We start from the raw sequence: 26,625 nt of genomic DNA on the forward strand, positions 1-26,625 counted from the left end.
TGAATCTGGAAAGGCGCCTGTGTTGTCTAACAATGCTGTCTAAGTAGGAAGCTCACTAGATTTTGAAACACAGCCTAACCGCAAAACTCCTGCGAGGCCAGTGCCGTGCAAAAATGAGTGCATGTGCATTTAAAGCACTGCTGTACTGTTGATCTATAATCTGATTAGCAGTTTAATTTAACTCATTTTCATGCTGCTTATCAGCCATGCGTTGCAATATAAACCCACCTGACATCTCAGCGCCGACGGTACAATACAGCAAACACGATACCACCGCTAAAAATAACATTTTCTGTGGTCTTTCAAAAAGACGGCACTGTTTATAAATCTATAGTTTTAGCCAGATAAACATCTAACTTCATATGTCGCATATAAATAACTGGCTAACTTTACAGCTACTTGTCGAAGGACGCCGCCATATTGTTATGAAAGGAATGCTGGGAAAATGAGGTCATCTTACGTGAGTCGTCACTGCTTGAATATCTAATTTATTGAAATCATTTAATAAACAATATTAAGCAATACTACATAAGTAACATTATTATTAAGGAATAATTAATTTGTTAATATATGTTACTCAATTTATTTCACATAAAACAAATAACACTTTTCATTTTTATAGTTTATTCACGTTTTTTTTTTTAATTCCACTTCTACAAACAAATTTATTACAGATTGTTCAGCATCCCACTTTATACTAACAAAATGCATTCTGCATGTTTTCTGAAAGATACTAAAAAAATTAAAGATGGATTGTTGTGCATGTTTTGTACAAATATGTCTGTTGACTTTGACATTTCTGCATGAAAGCTCTTTAAAATCACAGACTCTTGGTCTTTTGCTGGTTTTTGCGCTTGTGACGGACGACTGCAAGTGTAGTGAAAAAGTTTCCCACAAACAGAACAAGAAAGCAGAAGCCACACATGGACACCTGCAAAAAAAGAAAAAGAAAAAGAAAGGTTATTGCAACTTTAAGATCACTGTCTTAATTTATTCATAATGAGTGGATTTAAAGCAGCACTATGTAACTTTTGGCGTACCATAGTGATTCGGGATAAGACAAAGCTGGTTTGGAAGATGAATTCATGATGTACTCACTCATTATAAACATTTAGCAAATTTTGACCACAGAACAAGTTACATAGTGCTGCTTTACCTTATTATTTCATTATGATGAAATAATAAAACAACACTGACCTGCCATTCTTTACTTTCATGCATCTGTGCCTTTCTGAAGAGAGAAATACTGTTCCACAGCTGCCAGAACTGTGACACATTGACCAAGATATACAATAAATGATTACTTTCATAAGGCCATTCATATGCTGTTCCATTTTCAAAGCTTTATTCTTTATATGACAAATTATGCTTTGAATTTATATATTCTATAGGATAGACAAACACTTACGTGGCCCAGGAAGAGAAAGGGAAGAAGAAATGTCAGTCCCCGCCACATCCACGACTGAAAGCCCTCTGTGTAAACAAAAAGCTATTAGTTAAAAAGCTTTACACTGATATATACTGTAAACCCAGAAATCCTTACCAACAGTCAAATCCAAGTTGTGTCTTTCTCCCAGTGCTTTTAGCCTGTAGAGACACCCACTCTGATAGTAGTACTGAAGATACTGCACAAAGCCTGTGAGAGAAGGTGAAACGTTTGCCTTCAGACTCGCTCAGTACTGCAGTGTTGGTATTTTTCCCACAATAGATGTTTTACAAGGTGGTGTCTCAGTGAAGAGTTTGTCACTTACTTTGATACAAACAATAGGCCAGAAATTGGTTCCTGAAAGACTGGTATGTTTCACCATCTGGCCTACATTTACAACAGAAGTGTTGTTTGAGGGCAAACCAATAATAGCCGCAATTCACTGATTCAAAACAAATGTATTGTTTTAATGCTGATCAGGCTTATTTTAGTGTAAAGTCTTATTTTTATATTTTCTGTTTTTTATTTCAGTATTAGTTTTAGTTGTTTAGTGCGTCAAGATACTGTAAACTAAATTTAAAAAAAATTGGAAATGTTGCCTTGGCAACTGAAAGGTTTTACATTTTTATATGGTATTTTATTTCTGTAAAAGTTTATTTGATTTCAAGAAGCAAAAATGTTTTAAGGTTTTTTGTTTTAATAACTTATTCTAATAACTCATGCTGATTTAAAATCACCATAAAAATGTGCCTGTTTAAAATTTAACTCCTAAATAATTTACGTTAACAATATTCCAAAAAAAAACAACTGCAGTGTTATTTTAGTATTATTTTAATACTGTTATTTTATTAAATTGGGTAATTTTAGTTTAAGCTCATTATGTGCTTTTGTCAATTTTAAGTTTTTGTTTTTTAACATTCCTGTTTAGCTTTGATTTTCATTTTATAATTTAGTAATTATAATTTTATAATTTAGTTTTTCAACTTTTCAACTTATTCATATAATAAATTATTTTATTTTATAATTATTTATTTTAGTTTGTTGCTATTTTTATCTAATATTTATATTTTATTGTATTTCAACTTTACAAATATTAGAAATACTACATTTTATTAAAATATTATTTTAAAATAGTTTTAGGTGTGGTTATAGTTCAGTTAAGGAGAACAAAATTGATGTGCTGTCTTTCTAATATTTAATAAAGATGTAATAATTTTGCAATATCTGTTTTTTTCCACTGGTGTCACTTTGGTTGTATGGGCTTTTGGAAAGTATGGGAACGCCACTTTACTTTGATACACACCTTACAATTTACAATTCGGTTTCATTCAAAAGTACACCACACTAAAAAATAGCATGTGAATGACAATAAATTACAATTTAAGTAACTTGTCTGAAATAAATAGTTTGAAATGACTCACCAGGTTAGCATGACTCCAGACAGAAAGGTGGAAATGTAGTGGTGGAAAACCCACCAGCCTTTAATCCTAAAAAACAAAAAACTAAATCAAAGGTTGTACAGATGGCACAAGCCAAAAAGAGAAGGGCCTTGAGACAGCTTATTAAACCCATTACTGATCAAACATTTCTTGTGTGACAGCAGCAATGTCACATCTTCAAACATGAAAGTCTCTTAGATAGTTTCATCTGACAGTTTCTGACCTGGATCCATTGCTGATGAGGATGCTTTCACGAATCGTCAGTGTGCAGTAGTACCAAACCAACAGGAAGTTAAGAAGGGCATCCACAACTCTACAGACACACAACAAAGACAGGCATGAAATGTGATGTGAGGGAAAGTGTGTCAGACAGACCTGTGTGAACTCAGTCTTACCTGTTAGTGATGAAGAAGCGACAAGCGAAGGTCAGCAGGAAAAAAGTCACAGTCACATACAGCTTGAACCTTTCATACTCATCCTTGTATTCTTCTCTACAATAAAAAGTTTACAGGTATAAGATGACGTATTCAAGACTGTATTCTACAAAAGCTGAAAGAAATTAATGTATTTATTTATTTAACGTTTAAATGCGAATGAGTTAATATTCTATTTTGTTGTAAATTCTTTGTTTAGATAAATATAATTTAGTTTTTGAATTATACATTAGACACAAAACCTATTTGCCAAATGCAAATGGTGCAAGAAAACTCCAGATATATTCTCTGGAAACAAGCCTTAATGTCTTATGAAAAATAAATGTATTATGCATGCATAAAGTTAACTTAAAGTTACAAATCTATTGATATTCAGTATACCTGTAAGTACATTTGAAATATATTTAAAATATATATTTTTTTGGTGCTTACTTGGCCTCTTTGCTTGGAAGGTTGACATTCATACTTCCAAGGACAAGATTGAGATAAATCCTTGAAAAGATAAGCAAAAATAACAAATAATATGCATCTACAGCTTCTGATAACAAAGCTTAGAAGAAACAACCTTTCATTTGAACAATCTTTCAGTACCCATTTTTCTTAGGAAGAAATGCTTCCATTTGAAAGATTAGGCTCTGCATATTTTGGATGTGATCTTTGGCCTCCTTAACCTCATTCTTCTCCTCTTCTGTCAGTCCTTTATTAAACCTTTGATTGGGAACAGAAATTGCACAGTAACAGGCAACAATAAATTTCAATAAAGTTTCAGCACAACAAAAATGACAAAAAATAAACACTTTTTGTTTACTTAATCAAAGCCTTTAAATTCTCTTTTAAATTCTTTTTCTGTCGAGCAATGGAGGCAGCAAAGCTCTTTTGAAGTTTGGAGACTTCCTCTAGCTTCTGCAGGTAAAGCCGATGGGTCTCCTGGACGCAGAAATGCTTTATTTAGTGAAGGTCTATTGTTATATGGACATTCAGAACAAATTCAGAAATCCATTTACCTGAAGCTGCTGCAATTCTTTCTCCTGAAACTTGCATTCTTGAAGGGCTTTTGCAAGTGCTGTCGACATGTAGAACTTTATCAGGTACAGCTATTCTAACCAGGATCCTCTTTTTTAGATTACAAGGCAAATTCAGTAATAATAATAAAAAAAACTGTGATGGAAACACAGCAATGTCTAAAATGCTGATTTCTATGCTGTATTTAAAGAGAGCTTCAGTTTAGAAGCATTTCAGTTGAGAAACTTTGTCGTATATCTGATTTCGTTGTGATTGCAATATAGGCTTGAACTTTGTAGTGAACTTTGACAGACCAAATTGACTGACCTTTGACACACTTGCTTCAGTTGCTTGCAATTTATAGGAAGGGCTACATATTTAGAGCCACATAGTGAATTCTGATCTATGGAAGGAAAAAAAGGTTGAATTGTGTTGATTACAGACATTATATTGCATATCTAAATAGGTTATTACTTTAGAGAACAGAGTCAAGTCATTCATGCTGAAGTCTCATGCCTTGGTTGCATAATCCAATAATCCCTCATAAATTCCATTGATGTAAAAGAACACTTGAACGGCTGAAACAATGAGATCTTGAACTTTAGTCAAGAGATACTGTAACGCCTGTCACCTTACATCATACCAGCATTCAAGTGCAATACAGAGAATTTTGTTTTAACATCTTTAACGGAGTAGCATTTCCATTTCACTGTCATTTCAATTCATTTTGTGTCCCATTAACTTATTTCATTTTTAAAACATTAGACGTATAAGATACCTATTAGATATGTCACATAAAAAGATAAATTATATCACAAAAACTAACAATAGTTTGTAAACTTTTTTTATTTACTGACAATTTTGATGTTTTATATTTAATGCTAGAAAATTACAAAATCACACAAATAAGGGTATTTCATTTAGACATGAAAAGATTAAACAACATTCATTTAAAAAATTCACCCAATAACAATATATATTGTTATATAATATATATATATATATATATATATATATATATATATATATATATATATATATATATATATATATATATATATATATATTATATAACAATATATATATTGATGTTATGAGTGAGTTTCCTGTTGAATATAAAATAACTATTTTTGAAGATTGTTTGTGAGCAAACAGGAGACGGTAGCCATTGACTTTCATAGTATCAAGTCAATGGCTACCATTAAATGTTTGCTTACAAACAATCTTCAAAATATCTTCTTTTGAGTTCAGAATGAAGAACAACTTGAGTGTCAGCAGGCCTAAATAATGCCAGAATTTTCATTTTTGGGTGAACTATCCCTTTAATTTTCTTTCACTGACCCGTTGTTGTAAAGGAAAACAGTTTAAACTTTTTGTTTAAAGTGGAATGGATCTGACACGAAGGACTATTTGTCTATGAGCATCCTCTTGCGTTCACTCGCGTCATCAGACGCTTGTAGTGCACATGCGCGTTGCTGCGACTGTAGTATTATTATTTCTGACCTGAGCAATATGTAAACTGCGCAGGGGGGTGGCCTGTCAAGAAACATTGGGCTGCAAGCCCATGGGTGGGTTAACAGAGAAATGCATGACGGTACAAATAAAGAAGGATTTAATCTTACTGACACTACATGCGCTGCCTTAAAGCTTCACTCGGCTTTCTTCTGATCGCTGTTAACGCGCGGCGGCGGCAGCTGGCCAGCGGTGCTTGATGATACCGGCCTGTGCGTTGATTTCTGCAGAGACTGTCGCGTTTCATGTCACTTTTCAATTAATTGTAGTTATATAAGTGGCTTAAGAGGACTGACTTGCTTGTCCGACTGATAAAAGTAAAAATGTGCGCCGCAGTTTATGTTTTATCTACGGTTACCGGATACGTGCTCACCTCGGCGTTATTGCTCAAGTGTCCGTCTCTGCTGCATCGGCGAAAGAAAGAAGCCTTCCGGAGCAGACACATCTCACACCGCGGCGGTGAGTGACTGACTAACCCTGCTTATCACGTCTACAGCTGTCCGAGGCTTTTCATCGTTTACCCAATCACTATTTTTCCTTGTACTCTGTGGCCTAATGGATAGAGGGTCGTTCTTGTAACCCGAGGGTTGCAGGTTCGAGTCTCAAGTCCGGCAGGAATTGTCGGTGGGGGAGTGAATAACCAGCGCTCTTTCCACCTTCAATACCAGGTGAGACCCTTGAGCGAGGCACTGAAGCCCCGCTGCTCTGGGTGCACTTGGATGGGTTGAATGCAGGACACAAATTCCGAGTATGGGGCAACATACTTAGCCACGTCAATTCACTTTCACTTTCAATAAGAGCTGTGATGTAGCCTACAAAATGCTGACTAGGTAGGAAGTCATAACATTGCTACCTTATAGTCATGCACTTAGAACATTTTTGTCTTCTATGTAATGGAAAGCCTGTTTTTTATCTTTAAGTCATATTTCATAATACCTTCATGTTGGGCCAGTGTTGGTTCAGAGGGTTCATCATTGACTTTATTGACTACACACTGTAGTGTGGACTGTGAACCTTGGAATACTGCAGAAAATAAATGTAGTCTCAACATAAACACCACTTGAAGTAATTTAGTTGACTTACAAAAGCAAATACCAAGGACTGCTATTAATGTTTTTCCTTATCTCCAGGAGCTGGTGAGAACTTGGAGAACACAATGGCAGCCTTCAGGCAGTGAGTTTCTCAGTTGGCCAAGTGGCATTATGAGTTGATGACAAAATTGTGATTTTTACGAGGATCAGGACGGCGTTTCCAAAAAGCATCGTAAGCCTACATTGATCGTAGAACCACTGGTTTCAATGGGTCTACAATCTACTTAAGCTTACGATGCTTTTGGGAAACGCAACCCTGGATGAAAATCTTCATGTTCATGATTTAAGAACAGATGCTCCCTTAACCTTAACCCATCTGTTGTACATTTTCTTCTTCCTCAGTGCTGTTCAACTGGGCACTGACATGTTGGAGCTGGACTGTCATTTGACCAAGGATGAGCAGGTGGTGGTGTTGCACGATTCCAACCTGAAGCGGTCGACTGGAATTAATGCATACATTTCAGATGTGGCTTATGCTGTGAGTAGAGAAACTTCAAAACTCCTCTTTTCTCAATAGCAGTCTAAATGTTTCAAGGCTTGACTAATTTGTAGTAGGCCTTAAACTCAGCATGTAAATATATGCTGTATTCTGAAAGTGTTTGTGTGTGTTTGTCTTCTTAGGATCTTCCACCTTACCTTTGTAAGCTTGGTGTGTCTTTCAAACGAGGTGAGTGTTCAGTCCAGGTAATGTTCAACAAATCTGAAGTACAAAACTAAGACCACCTTAAAAATCTGGGATTGAAAATCTAAACTGAAAAAATGGCTTCGCTTAGAAATAGCTAGTAAATTTGATGAATAATTACAAAGAAATAACAAATTGAATTAATCATTAAATTTGAAGTAAAAAGACAAGTAAAAAGTATTTTCTTGTAAAATGTACTCCAATAATTTTTATTTAAAATTTGTTTAAATTAAATTGTATAGTGTATTTGAATACTGGAAACAAAGTTGTAGTATTCAAATAAATACAGTAAATAAATAAATAAGTTATATGTAAATGTCATAATGCAAAATGAATACAAAAAACTTTTTCGGATCCATTTCTTTGTCACAAATCGTTGATCATGTGATCCTTTGTACAGATGGCCCTTTAATTCCTTTTCTACTTTTCGGTTCATATTTTCACTCAAATTTCAGTTCATCTTTTTACTCAATTGAAATCCAAAACAGATGCACATGTGGTTTTGGTATTTCAGCCACTGTATAAACTCCTCAGATATGTTTTTTATACATTTAATGGTTTAAGACATGTATGTCCAACTATTACATTATTGCTGATGTGTTTCAGAGTGCTACTGTGAAGGAGGAGATGACAAACGCATCCCTCTGCTGAGAGACGTGTTTGAAGCTTTCCCAAAAACCCCTGTAAACATTGACATCAAGGTCAACAATGACACTCTCATCAAGAAGGTTTGTGGGCCCCTGCTGTCCCGCTCATATTTCATTTCCTCCAATCCTCTGTCTGTGCAGCTGCTTGACACCACTAAAATTAATCAGGTTGGTGAGATGAGTTCACCAGAAGCACAATAGAGTTTTACTTTATTCTGTCAGGTGTCCGAGCTGGTTGTCCAATACAACAGGGAGCATCTGACCGTCTGGGGAAACTCCAGAAACGAAATCGTTAAGAAATGTTACAAAGAGGTAATACACTGGTTATTAGTAAACAACATAACTGAACAATAAAGTATGCAAAATGTCAATATTTGACGTTTTTCTGTTTGTTTTGTAGAACCCACAAATCCCAATCTTGTTCAGTTTGCCCAGAGTGCTGCTGTTACTCGGTCTTTTCTACACAGGCCTCCTGCCCTTCGTCCCGCTTAAGGAACAATTCCTGGAGATTCCCATGCCTTCAATAATTTCCAAGTGAGCAACATATGCATTTTAGTCATGCATACACTATATTGCCAAAAGTATTGGGACACCCCTTCTAATGAACAGATTTGACTTCTTTATTTATTTCCATAAGTACAAATCTTAATGTTAAATCAATGATATTCAAGGGAATGGTGTGCTTCTAATTTTATAGCAACAGTTTGGACAGGACCCTTTTCTGTTCTAACATTACAATGCCTCTGTGGACAAGGCAAGGTTAAAAAAAAAAGATTGATTGAGTCAGTGTGGAAGAACTTGACTGGTCTGCAGAAACCCAGCTGAACACCTCTGGTGTGACTTTAAATGCAGACCTTGAGCCAAAAACTCATCACCAAACACCAATGACTTGTACATATGGGTACAGTCATTTTAGACAGTTCCAAAACTGTTGCAACAAAGATGGAAATACAATTTTTAAATACATGAATTATGTTTCCATCTCTGTTGCCACAGTTTTGGAAGTGCCTTTTTCTGTTCTAAAGAAGGGGGTGTCCCAATACTTTTGTCCATATAGTGTCATTGATGTTTGGTGGGTCTGCATTTAAAGTCACACCAGAGGTGTTCAGCTGGGATTAGGATTGGCTTTCTGCAGACCAATCAAATTCTTCCACACTGACTCAATCAATCATTTCTTTTTGAGCCTTGCCTTATCCACAGAGGCATTGTCATGTTAGAATAGAAAAGGGTCCTGTCCAAACGGTTGCTATAAAATTAGAAGCACACAATTCCCTAGAATATCATTATATGCTTTAACATTAAGCTTTGTACTCATGGATATTACTTAAGTAGTCAAATGTGTTAATTAGAAGGGTTAGTCCCAATACTTTTGGCAATATAATAATAATAATAAACTTTATTTTATATAGCGCCTTCAAAAATTAGTAGCATCTCAAAGCGCTTTACATAAAAAATATGAAATTAAAAGATACACATAACAGTGCAGGCAGTAAAAAACTAACCAAACAATAAAAAAAGCCAATATAATAACAAACGAAGTAATCACACGAATCACATAAAAGCTACCCTAAAAAGTAAGTTTTAAGGGATTTAAAAACACTAAGGGATTCTGCATTCCTTATCTCAGAGGGCAGGGAATTCCACAATTTAGGAGCCAAAGAAGAAAAAGCCAGATCACCCATAGTTTTTAGCCGTGTTGTTTGGACAGTTAAAAGACCAGCTTCAGAAGAGAGTAGAGCACATGTAGGAGTGTAGGGGGTTAAAGGCTCACACAAATATTGAGGGGCCAAATTATTCAAGGCCTTATAAGTGAGCATGAGAATTTTAAAATCAATACGAAAACTAACAGGAAGCCAGTGCAAATATAATGTACATGCTCCTATTGTTGTTCTTCTAGTATTTAAAAAATAAATCTTTAGATTTGGTCCTTCGTACATTCAGGCTCAGCAGACGAACTTTGTATGCTCACAAAACTAGTGCTTTGCTAGACATTTTTTGTTGGAAATCTGAGAAGTGATAAAGATTTGGTTTCTCGTAGACTCAAAGATCCTGAGCGTCAGACACGGAGTCAGCGTTTCATAATATGGCTGGCAGACACGTAAGTTTATGTGCTCTCTGACCTCAATAAACCTTTTACTTAAATATTTACTTAACACGGTTTATGTGTTTCTTTAGTGGAAAGTAGTTAACTGCCGCCTTTAGAGTTTTTGCACATTCTGGCCTTAGTGATGAAAGTAATTACAAGCATAAAGAAACGCTTAAGCTTAGCCATGTTATTCTAATACTTGCTAGAGTCGTAAATATGCTAGAATTACACTTATATGAATGTATTTTCAGGCTCCTCATGAGAAAAGAATTATTCAATCATCTGACGAGCAGAGGAATACAGGTGAGTGCTAATCTCCAAATGAGATTTAGGTCATACACCACTTGATCTTTATGCTTAAGCATTGCTTTGAGTGCTGTGATGTGCGTGAGCAGATGGCAGGAGCTTTAAATGGGATTTCGCTCTTGACTGGAATGTCATCATGGGACTTTTCCACTGGTCTTTGTTTTTTCCTTTTTTCAACCGCAGGTGTATGTCTGGGTGCTGAACGACGAGGAGGACTTTAAACGTGCCTTTGACCTTGGGGCTACAGGGATTATGACAGACTATCCCACCAAGCTAAAGGAGTTTATAGAGAAAAACAACTACACTCTTAAATAAGACTTGTCAGCCAAAGTACACAATGAATATCCTTTTCCACTGATATTTGGCTTCTAAATGGGCCTTTTAATTACCCAACATTCTTTGATGTTTATGTCTATAAGTGTAGAAGTGGCAGCTATCAGTTCTGCATTGATCTGAAATCAGCGTCAGAGCCATTTTAAACCAAACAGGTTGTCATAAAATACTTCTGTTGCTTTAAGTCCATAGCAATACATGTTATCCATAAAAGGCAGGAGGCTTTATAAGAGGCTAAGGTTATGATGAGTTATCAATCATGTTGGGATGGTGTCATGATCATCATGACATTTCTATGAGGTTTTTTCTACAGGCACTTTCATTGTATTTTTAGTACAATGTGAGGATGTAAATCCCACCAGTACTTGCTGTGCGTCAGTTTCTGCAATAACACTAAACTCACTAAAGAGTCAACTGTCTAAATTTCGAGACCGAAGCTACTGAAGTTTTTCCAGGGCACTAAAAATAAATACTAGTTTCAGGGGTGTACTATGGGATTGTTGATCAGAAGGCATTCAGTATTTTCATGTTTACTCTGTGGTTTGATTTGACATGTATATTTTGTTTTTGTGAATTTGTTTCTTTTGACAATAAGAGATTATGTCAATTTTGAGATAAGTTGTGGCTGAAAAGATGCCTCACTATTGCTTGAAGTGTTAAGTGTAGTTAAATATATGACCAGTCAGAAGTTTTAACACACCAACTCAATCTTCAATGTTACTATGTCAGCATTACTATGTATAATATTAAAGGAAGTATTGTAATTATGTACCATTAAAATTTAAAAACATTTCATACAAGAGAAAGCTTATATTTTGAGCTGCTTCAAAACTTGTTTCTGCTTTCATTTAATATCTAATCCAACTCATAATGATAATAATAATACAATAAATATTAGGTAAAATTTGTAACCAATTGCATGCATAGGGAAACTTAATATTTGTCTTTAAAATAATTTTCATGTATTCAAGCAATAACCTTTGGGTCAAAAGTTTTTGTTGTCATGAAAAACAATGTCAGTCGAGTGTGTCCAAGCTTTTGACTGGTTATGTATATTATACACTGATGAAATAAGTTGTGTTGGACTATAAAAAGGGTCACAAACAAATGTAGTGTATAGTGTTCATGTGCCATTTGAATGTACTTTTGCTAGGACAGGAAAAGGGTTTATCTTTAAAATGCTAGTGGTTTTGCTGTATTGAAAGGGAGACGGTAAACAGAAACATTTTTTCACTCTCTTAAGGAAAAACAGAATGCATTACAAACTGACATGACAGTAACTCACGCCTGAACAGAATTAATCTTAAGACTTTTAGATAATCGAGCATTTGTGGAATTCAAATTTTTCCCTCTTTTGTGACGTGTATACAAGTACAGTAGCTCTGTGCTGTGTTTAATTTTCTAGTTCATATTTTCTCCAAGCCACTTTCAATGGTTGTGTATGAATTCAGTGCACTGTTTTATTTGTAAATGATGGTACTGTAATTCAAAGGTTAGTTATTATAGAGAATATTTGGTATCAGAAGCACAGTTCTGCTTGGATTTGTGAATATACTGTCAATGAATATATTTTATAAACAAATTTAAACAGACTATGTCTTGCCTTAGTGTTATTATAGGCTGTCAAATTACATACTCCCATAAAACTCTTTTGGGCCTGTAAACTTTTACAGTATCTCTTAAAGCACACTTTCCAAACTGTCACTAGTTTAACATTTACACAAAGTTCAACACTGGATACAAATGTGTTACTTAAAAAACATACCTTAACTGGAAAAAACGCATTTTGACCAGAAGGGGGCGCTCTATGATAATAACTAAAACTTGCTTCAACTAACCAACCAAACAAACACGTATGAAATATTAGCACTGTTTGTGAAAGTATCATATCACTTTACACGTATATTACGGCATAACATCATATAAATAATGTATGGAACATGAAAACGTCTTCAAACGTACTTGTAACTGCTTGTTATAGATTATACTGTATGTCTTCCTGCTATTTCCTAATGAGTTTAGATTAGTAGTACTTCAAGGTGTTGTTTAAAAAGTTTCAAATTAAGAATATACTTACATGGTTGTATTTGGTAGGACTTTAAAACGATTTCGTCAAAGAATGAACACGATGAAGCAGGTTGTACCATCATTTCCCAAAGTGAAATATATACTAAACGAACAAATTAGATTTTGACGACAAGTTCTGCCTAAACTCAGTCAGCGCTGCAGGTAGATACCAGCCTTAATAATGATTGGTTGATTTTTTTCACGTTCTGTCCAATCAGCGTAGTGTTGCTATGCCTCTGCGCCTCAGTGATTGGTGGAAGCAGCTGTCATTCGCGTTGTAGGTGATGTACACAGTGTGATCGTGCCCCGACTAAACTTGGTTTACATGCACCACGTCCACACTCCACACTGACCGCGAGAGAAGCGCGAGACGAGGGAGTTTGTTGTGATAGGAATGCACAGTGAGAGTTTACAGTGAATCCTGATTTACTTTCACAGGAGAGGAGCACGTGTCACTGTCTCACCACCTCGATTTCTTCTTTTCAAAGGTAAATGCTTGACATTTTAACGAGTTGTTAAATATGAAAGTTTGGTATAGTCATCTGCTTTATGTAAATCATGCCACCTGATATTGACAGTGAGCTTTGTAAGAGCATCAGGTTATGATGACAGTTATGCATTCTAGTAGTGCTGGAGATGCTGGATAGTGCGATGTGCTGCAGGTCCGCAGTGATGCTGCTGCTGATGCTTGTTTATCTAACACCTCCACAGCATCAGCATCACTGCAGCAACAGTATCATCTCTGACGGTGATCTCCTTAATCGTTGTGTCTGCATGACATGTAAGTGCTATCAGTCATAAATGAAGACTTTTCTGCATTTAGGGCTCCATTAGTGTGCACTTTATGCAGTCTGCGTCATGTCTGAGTTCTCCTCGAGATAAACATTGCAGACCTACTTGCAATTTTATATATATTAAGAACTAAAACTAATATATATATATATATATATAATATATATATATATATATATATATATATATATATATATATATAAACAGAATATTCAGCATAAAAAGCATATTATTTAATAGACTATTTAACACATATTTACCATTCAGTAACATTCAATAGTTCAACATAAAATGTTATAGAATATTCAGCATAACTAAAATGGATAATTTAAATGAACTGAATAAAATTTAATGTATTTAGAACATTTTTAAATAAAAATTGCAATAGAATATTCAGCATGCACAGAATTGATTATTTAATGGAGCAGAATAACCAAAATATCTGGTATTTAGAGTTTTTAATCGAATGTTATCTAATGTTTAATAGTGTTCCTGTGCCTCAGTGGTAGAGCATTGTGTTAGCTGTACAAAAGGTCGTGGGTTCAATTCCCAGGGAATGCTTTTTGGATAAAAGCGTCTGCTAAATGCATAAAAATTTAATACTCAGAAGAAAAAAAAAACATTCAGTAGAATATTTAGTATAACTGACCCACATCACTATAACACTACAATTCATGACCACACATAACACAGATTTGGGACTTTTCATGGACTTTTTGACTTGTATTATATTGGCTGTGTTTCAAAATCTTGTAAGCTCTCTAACTAGACAGCAGTTTGAATTTATATTACTTTAAAGACAGTTATACTGCAGCATTGAGCAGTAGGTTGAGTTATCAACCTGTGAAGTGAAGTGATATTGTGATGTGATGATCACATTTCAACAAGTCTCACATTTTACTGCCTTTTTTAGTGTGAACTCGCTCTGGTATGTTGTATTAGGCTCAAAGATTCATATTAAATGTTGTTTATGGCTTTGTTGTCAGGGGTCAAATTTGAAAGCATGCTTGGGCCGCCATGAGAACACAGTTGCCAGTAGTGCAGTGTGGCTGAAATCCAGCCCCACATAGTGTCTGCTGTCAGTACATGAGGTTTAGTACAGTGCAGCACTCAACCAGAGAGTTATTACATAAACAATAATAAGAATTGATTACTGGTTTATATTCAACAAGCTCTCTCGTTCTTACACGATAGAATTTGGAGAGCTTAAATGCTGACAAGTCATTTCTGAAATGCTGTCAAATTCAATCCGGTCTGCAGAGATTACGTTTTTCAATAGTATCTCTTGCAGGGGGGTTGCAAAAATCATGTCCAAAATGCAGATTAGAAATCCTGTCTCAAAGTAATTACAGTTAATGCGTCACCAAAAAGACTGTTAAACAAGACACTAGGGGCTGGACAGCCAGGGAAGGATGGGACGCTGCACAAGGAGACACATTTCCCCCCTCTTTTCTGTTGCTGCTGTTATCCCCATCAGTGTTGCTTCGGTTACATAAGGAAGGTCCTTGTGTTGCACAGGCCTTGAAGTGATGAGTGCTACAGCCCCTCTGTCACAACAAATGCATCAGAGCACTTAGCAGGAGACATTAAGGGGCAAATTAACAAAATTAAAGGTACTGCTTACCAAAAAAAAATAAAAAAATAGAGACATGTCAGGGACTTACTGTATATGCAGTTTTTTTTTTCCATGGAATGTAGAAGTAAACATCCTCATACAGCAAAACAAAGAGTATGGCTTCAGAAGACTTGGAATATAGCGCACACGTCATTGGGATTAGTTTTATAGTGCTTTTATCATTTTTGGAGCATGGCAGACTACCAGTTTATCGTGTCTACAGGTATATCGCCAACTCCTTATTACAGACCTTTAACCAGATGCATAAACATAGCCATTATGTTAGGATTGCTGCTGCATCTAAATATGCGTACTATGTAGTATGCAAAAAGAGTGAAGTGAGTATGTCCAATCTTAAAAGTACCTGGATGACTTACTACTTCTGTCGAGATTCTGGAGTATCCAATTTACTATCGCATGAAGCCACAGGAGAGGAGTCGTGAATGGTAGCTGGTAGGTCATGTGACTGATAAAATGGCGGAAAATGTATATCTGGACTTCATTCATGGTGCTCATATTTATACTATATAGAACGTTTTTTTAATGGTTGTAAAGTAAGTTTTAAACCTAATGTAGTACCTGCTAGCTAGACAACATTTGATTTTGGACACAGCTTGTGATGCTATGAATCCCAGCATGATGAGACAAAATCAATAAAACCCATTACAAACGAGGCATTTGTTGCATCCAGTGGGGACATAACTACTGATTATAATGACTAATACAATCTTTTTTATGCATTGCGTATTGCTCTGCATAAACATAAAACCATGTCTGCATTTGTGATCGGAGAAAGGACAAACAACAAGCGCTACTCTACACTGCTCAAAACTCGCGTTTGAATCATCAGTGGCAAATTCTTTAAATATGAAAACGTACTTACAGGCTGTGAGTCAGAAGCGCCAGACTGTCCTTGCAAAGTAGGAACTGCCTCACTTTATAGAAACAGACACCTGTATTGTAGGCTACTCTCACAGGAAACAGTCCTCGTCCTCCGTAATATGCGCTGCATACATCTGAATATTTGGGTTGATATGTTCTGGAACAGTGTTGTAAAAACAACTTAACCACTGATTTCTAGTTGTGTCCTCTTTTGGAAGACCAAAGAAAGTATTTTTGCTTTTACAATGAAACACACAGCGTCTCCACGACATGGGAGCGGCAGCAACAGCAAGAATAAAAGTTATGCCTTCTTTCTTTGTGTGAACATTTGGGCGGTGTTATGCAAATCTTCCCACATTGTGACGTAGAGATGTGGGGGCGTGTTTAAACGAGGCGTTTTAGGAGGGCGTGGATGAGTCTTAACTTTTATAAAGAATATCTCTTTGGGTTTAAGACTTTAGTCTTTTCAACTTTACAGATCTTCTTTATGCACCAAGAGCTTGTAACACTCCAAAGAGAAAGGAAAAATTGAAATCATATGAAAATAGTAGAGGACTAACTTGTCTAAGCAGTTCTTACAAAAGGAAAGAGCTATGTAAAATTTATTTAAAATACAATGATGTGAGAATTAATAAATTATGACAAATTTATTTTCATTTATGGTTGAATTATTCCTTTAATGTTCTTTAGTAGTGTTTGTACAATGTTAATCATTGCAAACCTGAAAAAACACTCAGAACAGCTTAGAAAATCTGACTGAATCTTTTGTTTAAATGAGTTCATGCATAAATGAAATTGTCATAATTTGCTTGCCCTTATGTTGTTCGTTCTAAACCTGTATGACTTTCTTTATTCAGTGGAAGTGATTTAACTTCAAAATGTCAAATTTTATGTTCCATAGGAGAAATAAAGTACAAGTTTGGAATGACATGATGACAGCATTTCCATTTTGGTGTGAACAATCCCTAAAACACTTGATAAAATTACTATAAAGCATCTTGTAAGCTATGTTGCTTTCCATCCAGCTTGTGTCCAGCTTTGTGATCTGTGTCACAGTTTATGTATTGGTTCAGTGATCAGTATTTGAACTGGTTGTGCCTGAAGGTTCATCAACATTCATGGATTGGATCAGAGGTCATCTGATGTGTTTTTGTCTGCATGATGAAGCCATACCGAGACTCTCTCGCTTCACTTTTATCGATCTGCCTGTTATGGCAATGCAAAACCTGGATTCAATTTGCAGCTGCAGAATAAGGAGGAATACAAACACAAAATCTCAAGCAAAGACATGTATAGGTTGGAAAAATCATTGGAGGGCACTAAAAGGTGGATTTGTTCATTGTTTCCTTCAGCATGGAGTCTCAGAGGAGAGTTTACATCTTCCTGAAATACTGATAACCTGATTCCACTTCTATTATAATTTATTAATGTTTTCATACAAAACAGCTTACATTTCAGTTTAAATAATATTGAGATGGAACAATATTAACTTTGAACAAATAAAAGCCACTTAGTCTCTCCCAAAGCTTCTGTGAGAGAAATCCATTATCTCATCTATTATGCATTTATCAGCAGTGTCACAAAATGCATCATTTGGTTGACAGTAAACTGTAAGAAAACATCACAAGGTCTTTCAGCATTGTGTCCTGAGCAAACTCGCGGAGTCCTTAAATACCAGCACGGGTCAGGGTGTGGAACTGGGGCGAGAGCGGGTCACCAGAATGCAAGAGGGTTTATTTGTGGACGTGTCGCAGTATGAGTATGCGTTTGCCCCAGCCGACGGTTGTGTGTTTGTGTGGGAAAGCGCTTCGATCTATCAGTAGACTCTTTATTCTCCAACCCCACGCGCTTTGGCGGGGAAACAATGGACAGAACATAAGAGCCGCTTTTTGCTCCAGACTCTTAAGACGAGCTCACCCCTGCCTCAACAAAGCCTTCTGACTGAAAAAAAAAAAAAAAAAGCAAAACAACTGTTGCATGCAAACACACGTGATAACCGATGGACGATTCTTAAAGGTGAAGTGTGCAATATCTGCACCACTATTAAACAAAATGGAAAGAGGGTTTGATTGTGCAGAAATGACTACTATGATGTTACGGTGTTGTGGGTGGTTGCCAAGGCATTGACCATTTCTGGCCCAAGCTTAAAGAGCTTACACCAAAGTATCTAGTAGATATCTGTATTAAATATTATTCTATATTTATAGCACACCTTTCAACAAGTCACACGATTTAGCAGTACTACTATAATATTTATTAATGTTTTGAATAATTAGCTTTTATTTGTATATTTTTTAGTTATATATTCATTTAAATTTTTAGCATAAGTTTTAGTATTTTTATGATGTGCTGTTTTAAAAAAATTTTTTTTAAGCTTTAATGTTTCAGTTTTATTAATTTTAGTACTTCAGTATTCAGCATCACGTTAGTTCAGGCAGGCCACGTCAGTCAAGCTCGCATCATCCAACAGTCAGCTGTTCCTGACGCGTACCAATCCAGTCTTGACAACTATCACAAGCGGTCTATTTAAATTCCCATTCTTCAGCGTCTCTTCCATCGCATCGCTGGTTGCAACTAACTCCCTCCTCCAACCCCAACTCCACCTAACTGAACCTGTAATCTGATCTGACTTTTGTTCTTCCTTTACAGTCACTTCATTGGAAGCATTCTCTATCACGTTTTGTTTTACAGCTCATGTAATTGTGAATTGTAATTATGTATGCATATAACAGTTTATTCTGTTCCCCGGTGAGGGGGGGGGTTGTCTTGCTGCTCTCCCCGCTCTGTCCAAGCAATTTAATTTTTTTGAGGCGACATAAATTAAATTGAATAAAGGGTATAGCAAACAGAACTGGGAAAAAGGAGGATTGGGAAGTTTATTGCAAATTGTGAAAGACCAAGTAACTAAATTAATAGGAAAAATAAAAGGTTGTTTTATAAAGTAAAAATGAGTTAATATAAATATGATGGCAACAATTTGTGGAATATTCTTAATGAATTTTTTACTAAATCAGAGGAAATTGCTGATTACTTTAATTACTTTTTCATAAATAAAGTACATAAAATAAGAGATGTTAACTGATAATATTCCATCAAGTGAAAGTCAAATTGAAAAAATAATAAATGATAAGCCAGCCCTATGCTTTGAATTGAACAAGGTAAATGTACAACAATTGGAACAAAAATTATCAACTATAAATATAGATAAACCATCACCTTGTAAAATTAGCAGCCAGCTGTTTGGTGGCTGTTTGCCACATTTTTAATATTAGTATTAAAAAATGGATCTTTCCTTTAGCCTGGAAAGTAGCAAAGGTTACTCCTCTACAGAAAAATACAGCACTAAGTTTTATGGTGCTAATAGTCGACCAGTAAGTTTACTGCCAGTTCTTATTAAAGTGTTTGAAATGATAGTCTGTGAACAAATTAATTTCTTCTTTAAGGAGAATAATTTATTCTCTGATTTTCAGCATACATATCAAGAAGGACATTCAACAGGAACTGCATTAACACAGATGACAGATGATTCTTTAGTATAGATTGATGATAACAATTTAGTAGGAGTAGTATTGTTAGATTTTAGCTCCACTTTTGATGTATTGGATCATAAATTATTGTTGAAAAAATTTAAATGTTATAAATTTACTTATCAGACTGCACATTGGTTTAATAGTAATCTGACTAATAGGAGGCGGTGTGTATTTTATAATGGAAGTTATTCGGAAATGAAAGAATTGCAATTTGGTGTGCCTCAAGGAAGTTGTTTAGGACAATTGTTGTTTTCTGTTTTTACCAATGATCTTCCTTTGGTTTTAAAGTGTTAAAGGACAGTTATGTACGCAGATGATACAACATTATATCTACCAGCAACATCAATTGAAAAATAATCTGTTGATTTAGATGAAGAGTTACAATTAGTGGTAAAGTGGGTATGGAATAATAAGATGGTTTTAAATTTGACAAAAACCAAAAGTATTGTTTGGATCAAATTCAAAACGTAAACTCAGACCAAAATTAAATCTGTCTGTAAAGAGTGTGCCTATTGAACAGGTAGAGGAAATCAGACTTCTTGAAGTTATGCTAGACAGTAGATTGAAGTGGTCAAAACAGATAATAGTAGTAGTAATATAGTAATAATAGTTGTGGGAAGAGGTCTATCAGTTATTAAGAGATATGCACAATTTTTACCACAGTATTGCATCTCTCAAATTGTGCAAACAATGGTTCTTACTTATTTAGACTACTGTCCAATGGTGTGGTCGAGTACTACATCTAGTAAAGACTTAGAAAAAATACAGTTAGTCCAGAATAGATCTGCACGACTTACTGTGAACTGTAATAGAAGGGTTAATATTATGAGAATGCACAAAATTCTAGGTTGGCTACTTGTGAAAGATAGGAAAATTGTTTCTTTGTTTTGTTTTTATAAGAAATATTTCAGTGTCTAGAGTGCACTGTATTGTCAACTTTTGTGTAACAGTGCTAGTCATAATTTTAACACCAGGCATGCATCAAAAGGGTATTGTACAGAGGAATGAAAACATGGAATGATTCACCATCGGACATTACATGTTTTTTATAAGTGAAATGAGGTTTAAAAAATCGTTAAAGAAATATTTAATGGCACAGTTTATACAGTAAATTGTTGATTTTGATGTTTTGAATGAATCTTGGGTTTGTATGTTTTATTGTATTGGTTTTTATTGTTATGGATTAATGTAATTTAGTTTTTTTTTTACTTGTTAGACCCCAGGAAGAATCATAACTATATTTTAAACCAAAACATAAACAAACAAAAATGATGTGGTAATATATTTCATTCATTCATTTATTTTAATGAAATAGTACTAACATAACTCTTAAAATGTATCTTTAACTACATGTTGTCATATGAGCAATCACTCAGCAACTACACTGATTAAGTCTTATGAGCAAATTGGTGGTTGTAAGCTGCATGTGTTTGATTTATTTAAAAGAATCACTCATTTATTTAGCAATCATTTGGGCTACAATGGCTGCACTATGTTTATGTTTATATTTTAACTAAAAAGCTTCTTCTTTTAGGGCTGCAAAACGATTAATCATGATTAATGATTCAAAATAAAAGTTTATGTTTACATACTATATGTGTATATTTATTATGTATATATAAATACACATATGTATATATTTAAAAAAATATTTCTATTGTATGTATGTAAACACTTGTGTATAATTTATATTATATATACATGTATATAAATCTAACATATTTTTTCTTCCTATATATACAGGTGCTGGTCATATAATTAGAATATCATCAAAAAGTTGATTTATTTCACTAATTCCATTCAAAAAGTGAAACTTGTATATTATATTCATTCATTACACACAGACTGATATATTTCAAATGTTTATTTCCTTTAATTTTGATGATTATAACTGACAACTAAGGAAAATCCCAAATTCAGTATCTCAGAAAATTAGAATATTACTTAAGAGCTCAAGCAACGTGGATTGTGTGCCTCTCCTCTCTTCCTCCAGACTCTGGGACCCTGATTTCCAAAGGAAATGCTAAATTTACTTTCATCAGAGAACATAACTTTGGACCACTCAGAAGCAGTCCAGTCCTTTTTGTCTTTAGCCCAGGCGAGACGCTTCTGATGCTGTCTGTTGTTCAAGCGTGGCTTGACACAAGGAATGCAACAGCTGAAACCCATGTCTTGCATACGTCTGTGCGTAGTGGTTCTTGAAGCACTGACTCCAGGTGCAGTCCACTCTTTGTGAATCTCCCCCACATTTTTGAATGGGTTTTGTTTCACAATCCTCTCCAGGGTGCGGTTATCCCTATTGCTTGTACACTTTTTTTCTACCACATCTTTTCCTTCCTTTCACCTCTCTGTTATGTGCTTGGACACAGAGCTCTGTGAACAGCCAGCCTCTTTTGCAATGACCTTTTGTGTCTTGCCCTCCTTGTGCAAGGTGTCAATGGTCATCTTTTGGACAACTGTCAAGTCAGCAGTCTTCCCCATGATTGTGTAGTCTACAGAACTAGACTGAGAGAATATTTAAAGGTCTTTGCAGGTGTCTTAAGTTAATTAGCTGATTAGAGTGTGGCACGAGGTGTCTTCAATATTGAACCTTTTCACAATATTCTAATTTGGGATACTGAATTTGGGATTTTCCTTAGTTGTCAGTTATAATCATAAAAAATTAAAACAAATAAACATTTGAAATATATCAGTCTGTGTGTAATGAATGAATATAATATACAAATTTCACTTTTTGAATGGAATTAGTGAAATAAATCAACTTTTTGATGATATTCTAATTATATGACCAGCACCTGTATATGTGTGTGTGTATATATGTATACATAATAAATATACACAGTACACACACATAGTATGCAAACATAAACTTTTATTTTGAAACGATTAATCGCGATTAATCATTTTGCAGCCCTACTTCTTATAAGATGAATTCTTTCAGGAATTGTAAGATTCACACTGTAGATTCAGTAGTGTAATAGATTCTGAATAAGAACTGGTTCTTGATTCCTAATCTTACTAAAATACTACATTTGAGCAATAATAATGTAACCTTGTAGATAGTCCCGTCCCAAACTCACGGCACTGGTTGACTCAGAGGTCACTCACCCCAGGACATCCCTGTGTGTGTGCAGGTGTATACCTCCCACCCCGCCCCACCACGGCCCTCACCTGTGTGTTGCGGTGCTTCCCTTGTGAGCCGACTTGGGCCGGCAGCCCCTTCTTGCACCGCCCGCCGACCCGGCCCATGGTCACCATGACGCGCTCCAAAACTTTCCAGGCATACCTGCCCAGCTGCCACCGCACCTACAGCTGCATCCACTGCAGAGCACATCTCGCCAACCATGACGAACTCATCTCCAAGGTGATTAATGAGCCGAGAATTAACAACCTGACAACAGCTGCAGGAACTGGATGTGAACAAACATGTTTGTTAAGCATATGAAGCTCACAGATTAGAAGATCAACACATGCTGTTTAATATCACATCAGATAACAAAGCAGATACTGTAGTTTCAGATGAACATTTGGATGTGATATTATATGCAACTCTCTAAGGCATGTGTCTCTTTTTTTTTCTTTTAGTCGTTTCAAGGAAGTCAGGGCAGAGCGTATCTGTTCAACTCTGTGTAAGTTGTTTCTGTGTTTTTACATGGGTATTTGATTGTACAGTTATGGTATTTGAAGAAGTGGTGTGTTTATACACTACCTTTCAAAAGTTTTTTCATGTTTTTGAAAGAAGTATATTTTGTGCATTTATTTGGTTAAAAATACAGAGAAAACCGTAATATTTTGAAATATTATCATAATTTAAAATAACTGTTTTCTACTTTAATATAATTTAAAAAATGTAATTTAGTCATGTGATGGCAAAGCTGAATTTTTAGCATCATTACACCAGTCTTAAGTGCCACATGATCCTTCAGAAATCATTCTTATGTGCTGATTTGCTGCTTAAGCAACATTTATTATTATTACCAATGTTGAAAACAGATGTGCTGCTTAAATATTTTTGGAAACCTTGATACACATAATTTTTTTTGTGATTCTCTGATGAAAAGAAAATTCAAAAGAACATAATTTATTTAAAATACAAATCTTTTGTGACAATAGCTATGTTTCCATCCACCTATTTTTATGCAAACTGTAGGACACTGCATAAAAAAACCCTGCATGGAAATTCCAAAATGTATGTAAATTCTAAAAATGCCCATCAAAATTTTTAGTCTGATTTTTTTTATTTGTTAAGAAGAAATAGCAACAATGGAAACACATTTACCAAATAAATTCCTTGATGGACTTTAAAAAAAATTCACATGACTTCAAACAGATCATGTGACTGGATAACTAACCAGTGCACCGATCTCATCGCACCTCATCTCAAAAATTATTTTAATAATTTTTAAATGTCTGAGCCAAAGTCTGTCATCAAAATAATTTGGTATAATCAAAACTATCTCGCACAATTACGTTCATAAACATCAGGCATCCGAACACAAGATAACATGTTGTCTGCATGCAAGTAATTTATTATGTAGGCAAAAACAACCACAGGCTTGCAGCAACTTGAATTTTTGGGTGGAAACATAGCTAATGCTAAAATCTTGATCAATTTAATGCATCCATGGTAAATAAAAGTATTATTTTCTTTACCAATAAAAAAGAAGAAAATCTCATGTCTACTATGTTTCCATAAACCTAACTGTAGCTTCCTGTGCATGACTGTGTCTCACTGGTCTCGTCAGGGTGAACGTGGGATGTGGTCCTGCAGAGGAGAGGGTTCTGCTCACAGGCCTTCACGCAGTGGCAGACATCTACTGCGAAAACTGCAAAACCACACTGGGGTGGAAATATGTAAGAAAACACTCACAACACATAGAAAGTTAAAGGACATATACATAAAACTGACATCACATCATAACACAGGTCAAAGCAGGACACATTCCTTGCATGGCGTCCGTTTTTAATCAGCAGCTGTGCCGCATGCCAATTGGTTTTTTTCAGCACTGGTGGATTTCCGGTCGCCCTTGACATGGAGTCTTGACCGATGCAAACACCAGTAAGCACATAAACAAGTATACGTTCCCATAGTGGCCTGGTTATTTATAAGCACGTCAGATATTTATGTCAATGTGAATGCAGACTTTTGAGAGTAGCAGGGATGTTTGACCCAGTGCCCTCCTCCAGAAATCTGATGAGTGCTCCCTGCTGCCTGCATCCATCAGCTATAAAAAGAAAAGACAAACAGGATATTAAATGCATTAGTGAAACTTTTTTTGTCCTACCTATTTATTAAAAAATACATTAAAAAGCAATTCATGTCAGGGATAAAACTGTCCTGATACAATAATAAAGAAATAGATCCTCATTATAGGAATGAAATTCTTGACAAGAAAAAAAAGATAACACTTTAAAATAAGGTTCCATTTGTTACCATTGCATAACAGTTAACATAAACTTACAATAAAAAATACTTCTGAAGCATTTATAAGTTAATGTTGATTTCAACGTTTACTCATACATTATTAAAATAAAAAATCATATCTATTATTGTTATTTAATGGACCTGAGCTAACATGGACTAACAATGAACAGCTGTATTTTTCATAACTAATGTTAACAAAGATTAATAAATATCTTTACAAATGTATTGCCCACTGTAAATGTTAGTTATGCATTAAATATAGTTTAAAAAAATGGAACTTTAATGTAAAGTGTTACCAAATAAGATAAATAAAAATGGAAGTTATATCATAGGACACCTGCAGACATAATTGACCAAATTTGACCTTTTTATGATAGGGCAAGGCAAGTTCAGATTGTAAAAATGTCATTTGGTGCAACTCTCCATAAAACATAATATTTTAATTTAATAATTCATGATATTTGAAAAATAAATGATAACAAGTTTCATATCCAAGTTAGTCCTGCAGTCAATGTCGTTTCTCACTTTCCTCCTGCCCCCAGGAACATGCCTTTGAGAGCAGTCAGAAGTACAAGGAAGGCAAGTTCATTATCGAGCTCGCCCACATGATCAAGGACAACGGCTGGGACTGAGCGAGCGTCCTGGAGAGAGGTGTCGAGGGGTGGGTGGATGGTGTGTGTGTGGGTGAATGAATTTGTTTTGTTTTTAATTTCTTATATTAATCTTTTTTCTTCCATCTATTTCTTGCTGACGCCCCTCACCGGACCGGAATCTGGAGAGCAGGACACCCCGGGGGGCTTTGTGTGTCTGGAGGAGAGCGCGAGCATGTGTGTGTATGTGTGTGTGTGTCCGGCACGGCACATGGGAGCACACTGAGATACATGAATGCATACACAAGGTGTACAGACATACGTGTGTAAAAACAACAGCATACCGCATGTCACGCTCATCTCAGCCTGATGGTTTATACTACAAGTGGCTCTATTCATACACGCATATGACATAAGGCAGGGCTCAAGGGGCGCGTTGTGCTTGGCAGGATCAGGGTCACGAGTTCGCCGAGCTGATGGGGCTTTCTCCACTTCGAGTCCGTGAGAAACTACCAGGCTGACCTTTCTGAATTCAGCTGAGGTTTGCACCATCTGTGCCAGTGGGGAGGACTGGCATGGAGTAATCTCTGAATGGAGCTCTGACGGACCAACAAACAGGGCTTAAAGGAATAGTTCACACAGAAATGAAGATTCATTTCTTTGCAAGATGTAGAGTTTTTTTTTTTTCATCAGACAGATTTGGAGAAATTTAGCATTGCATCTCGTGCTCACCAACAGATCCTCTACAGTGAATGGGTGCCGTCAG

The 26,625-nt window shown here is 35.5% G+C and overlaps 4 protein-coding genes across 6 annotated transcripts in view; 2 read left to right on the forward strand and 2 right to left on the reverse strand.

Annotated features, from left to right (window-relative positions):
* tyw1 (tRNA-yW synthesizing protein 1 homolog (S. cerevisiae)) overlaps positions 1–452 on the reverse strand; it is a 59,043-nt gene extending 58,591 nt beyond the window's left edge. Inside the window, exon 1 of the mRNA XM_042739287.1 lies at positions 229–452. Within this exon, the coding sequence (XP_042595221.1) occupies positions 229–289 (61 nt within the window). The 5' untranslated portion in view covers positions 290–452. The remainder of the gene's footprint in view (positions 1–228) is intronic.
* Positions 453–604: 152 nt separating this feature from the next.
* tmem120ab (transmembrane protein 120Ab) lies at positions 605–6,312 on the reverse strand. Of its 2 annotated transcripts, XM_042739289.1 has the most exons (14): positions 6,187–6,312; positions 4,629–4,704; positions 4,304–4,412; positions 4,108–4,226; positions 3,891–4,007; positions 3,732–3,791; positions 3,261–3,356; positions 3,089–3,178; positions 2,848–2,913; positions 1,752–1,813; positions 1,544–1,636; positions 1,409–1,473; positions 1,198–1,266; positions 605–931 (listed from the first exon to the last, which is right to left on the reverse strand). In XM_042739289.1, the coding sequence occupies exons 3-14, from the start codon at positions 4,370–4,372 to the stop codon at positions 821–823; spliced, it is 1,017 nt and encodes a 338-aa protein (XP_042595223.1). In that variant the 5' UTR covers positions 4,373–4,412; positions 4,629–4,704; positions 6,187–6,312; the 3' UTR covers positions 605–820. The 2 variants fall into 2 exon arrangements, with proteins under 2 accessions (XP_042595223.1, XP_042595222.1); XM_042739288.1 differs by lacking the exons at positions 4,629–4,704; positions 6,187–6,312 and having other exon boundaries at positions 4,304–4,597.
* gdpd1 (glycerophosphodiester phosphodiesterase domain containing 1) lies at positions 5,785–12,550 on the forward strand. 2 transcript variants are annotated; one of them, XM_042739291.1, is made up of 10 exons: positions 5,785–6,272; positions 6,944–6,986; positions 7,247–7,382; positions 7,526–7,571; positions 8,193–8,314; positions 8,456–8,545; positions 8,634–8,767; positions 10,272–10,331; positions 10,571–10,622; positions 10,809–12,550. In XM_042739291.1, the coding sequence occupies exons 1-10, from the start codon at positions 6,137–6,139 to the stop codon at positions 10,938–10,940; spliced, it is 951 nt and encodes a 316-aa protein (XP_042595225.1). In that variant the 5' UTR covers positions 5,785–6,136; the 3' UTR covers positions 10,941–12,550. The 2 variants fall into 2 exon arrangements, with proteins under 2 accessions (XP_042595225.1, XP_042595226.1); XM_042739292.1 differs by lacking the exon at positions 5,785–6,272 and adding an exon at positions 6,505–6,643.
* A 766-nt stretch (positions 12,551–13,316) lies between these two features.
* On the forward strand, positions 13,317–25,920 carry ypel2b (yippee-like 2b). The gene is made up of 5 exons (XM_019116475.2): positions 13,317–13,513; positions 22,979–23,208; positions 23,430–23,473; positions 24,590–24,698; positions 25,812–25,920. Exons 2-5 carry the CDS (start codon positions 23,092–23,094, stop codon positions 25,899–25,901), a joined length of 360 nt encoding a protein of 119 aa, XP_018972020.1. The 5' UTR covers positions 13,317–13,513; positions 22,979–23,091; the 3' UTR covers positions 25,902–25,920.
* The last annotated feature ends 705 nt before the right edge of the window (positions 25,921–26,625 follow it).

The sequence above is a fragment of the Cyprinus carpio genome, chromosome B15, assembly GCF_018340385.1.
Source record: "Cyprinus carpio isolate SPL01 chromosome B15, ASM1834038v1, whole genome shotgun sequence".
Taxonomy (NCBI): Eukaryota; Metazoa; Chordata; class Actinopteri; order Cypriniformes; family Cyprinidae; genus Cyprinus; species Cyprinus carpio.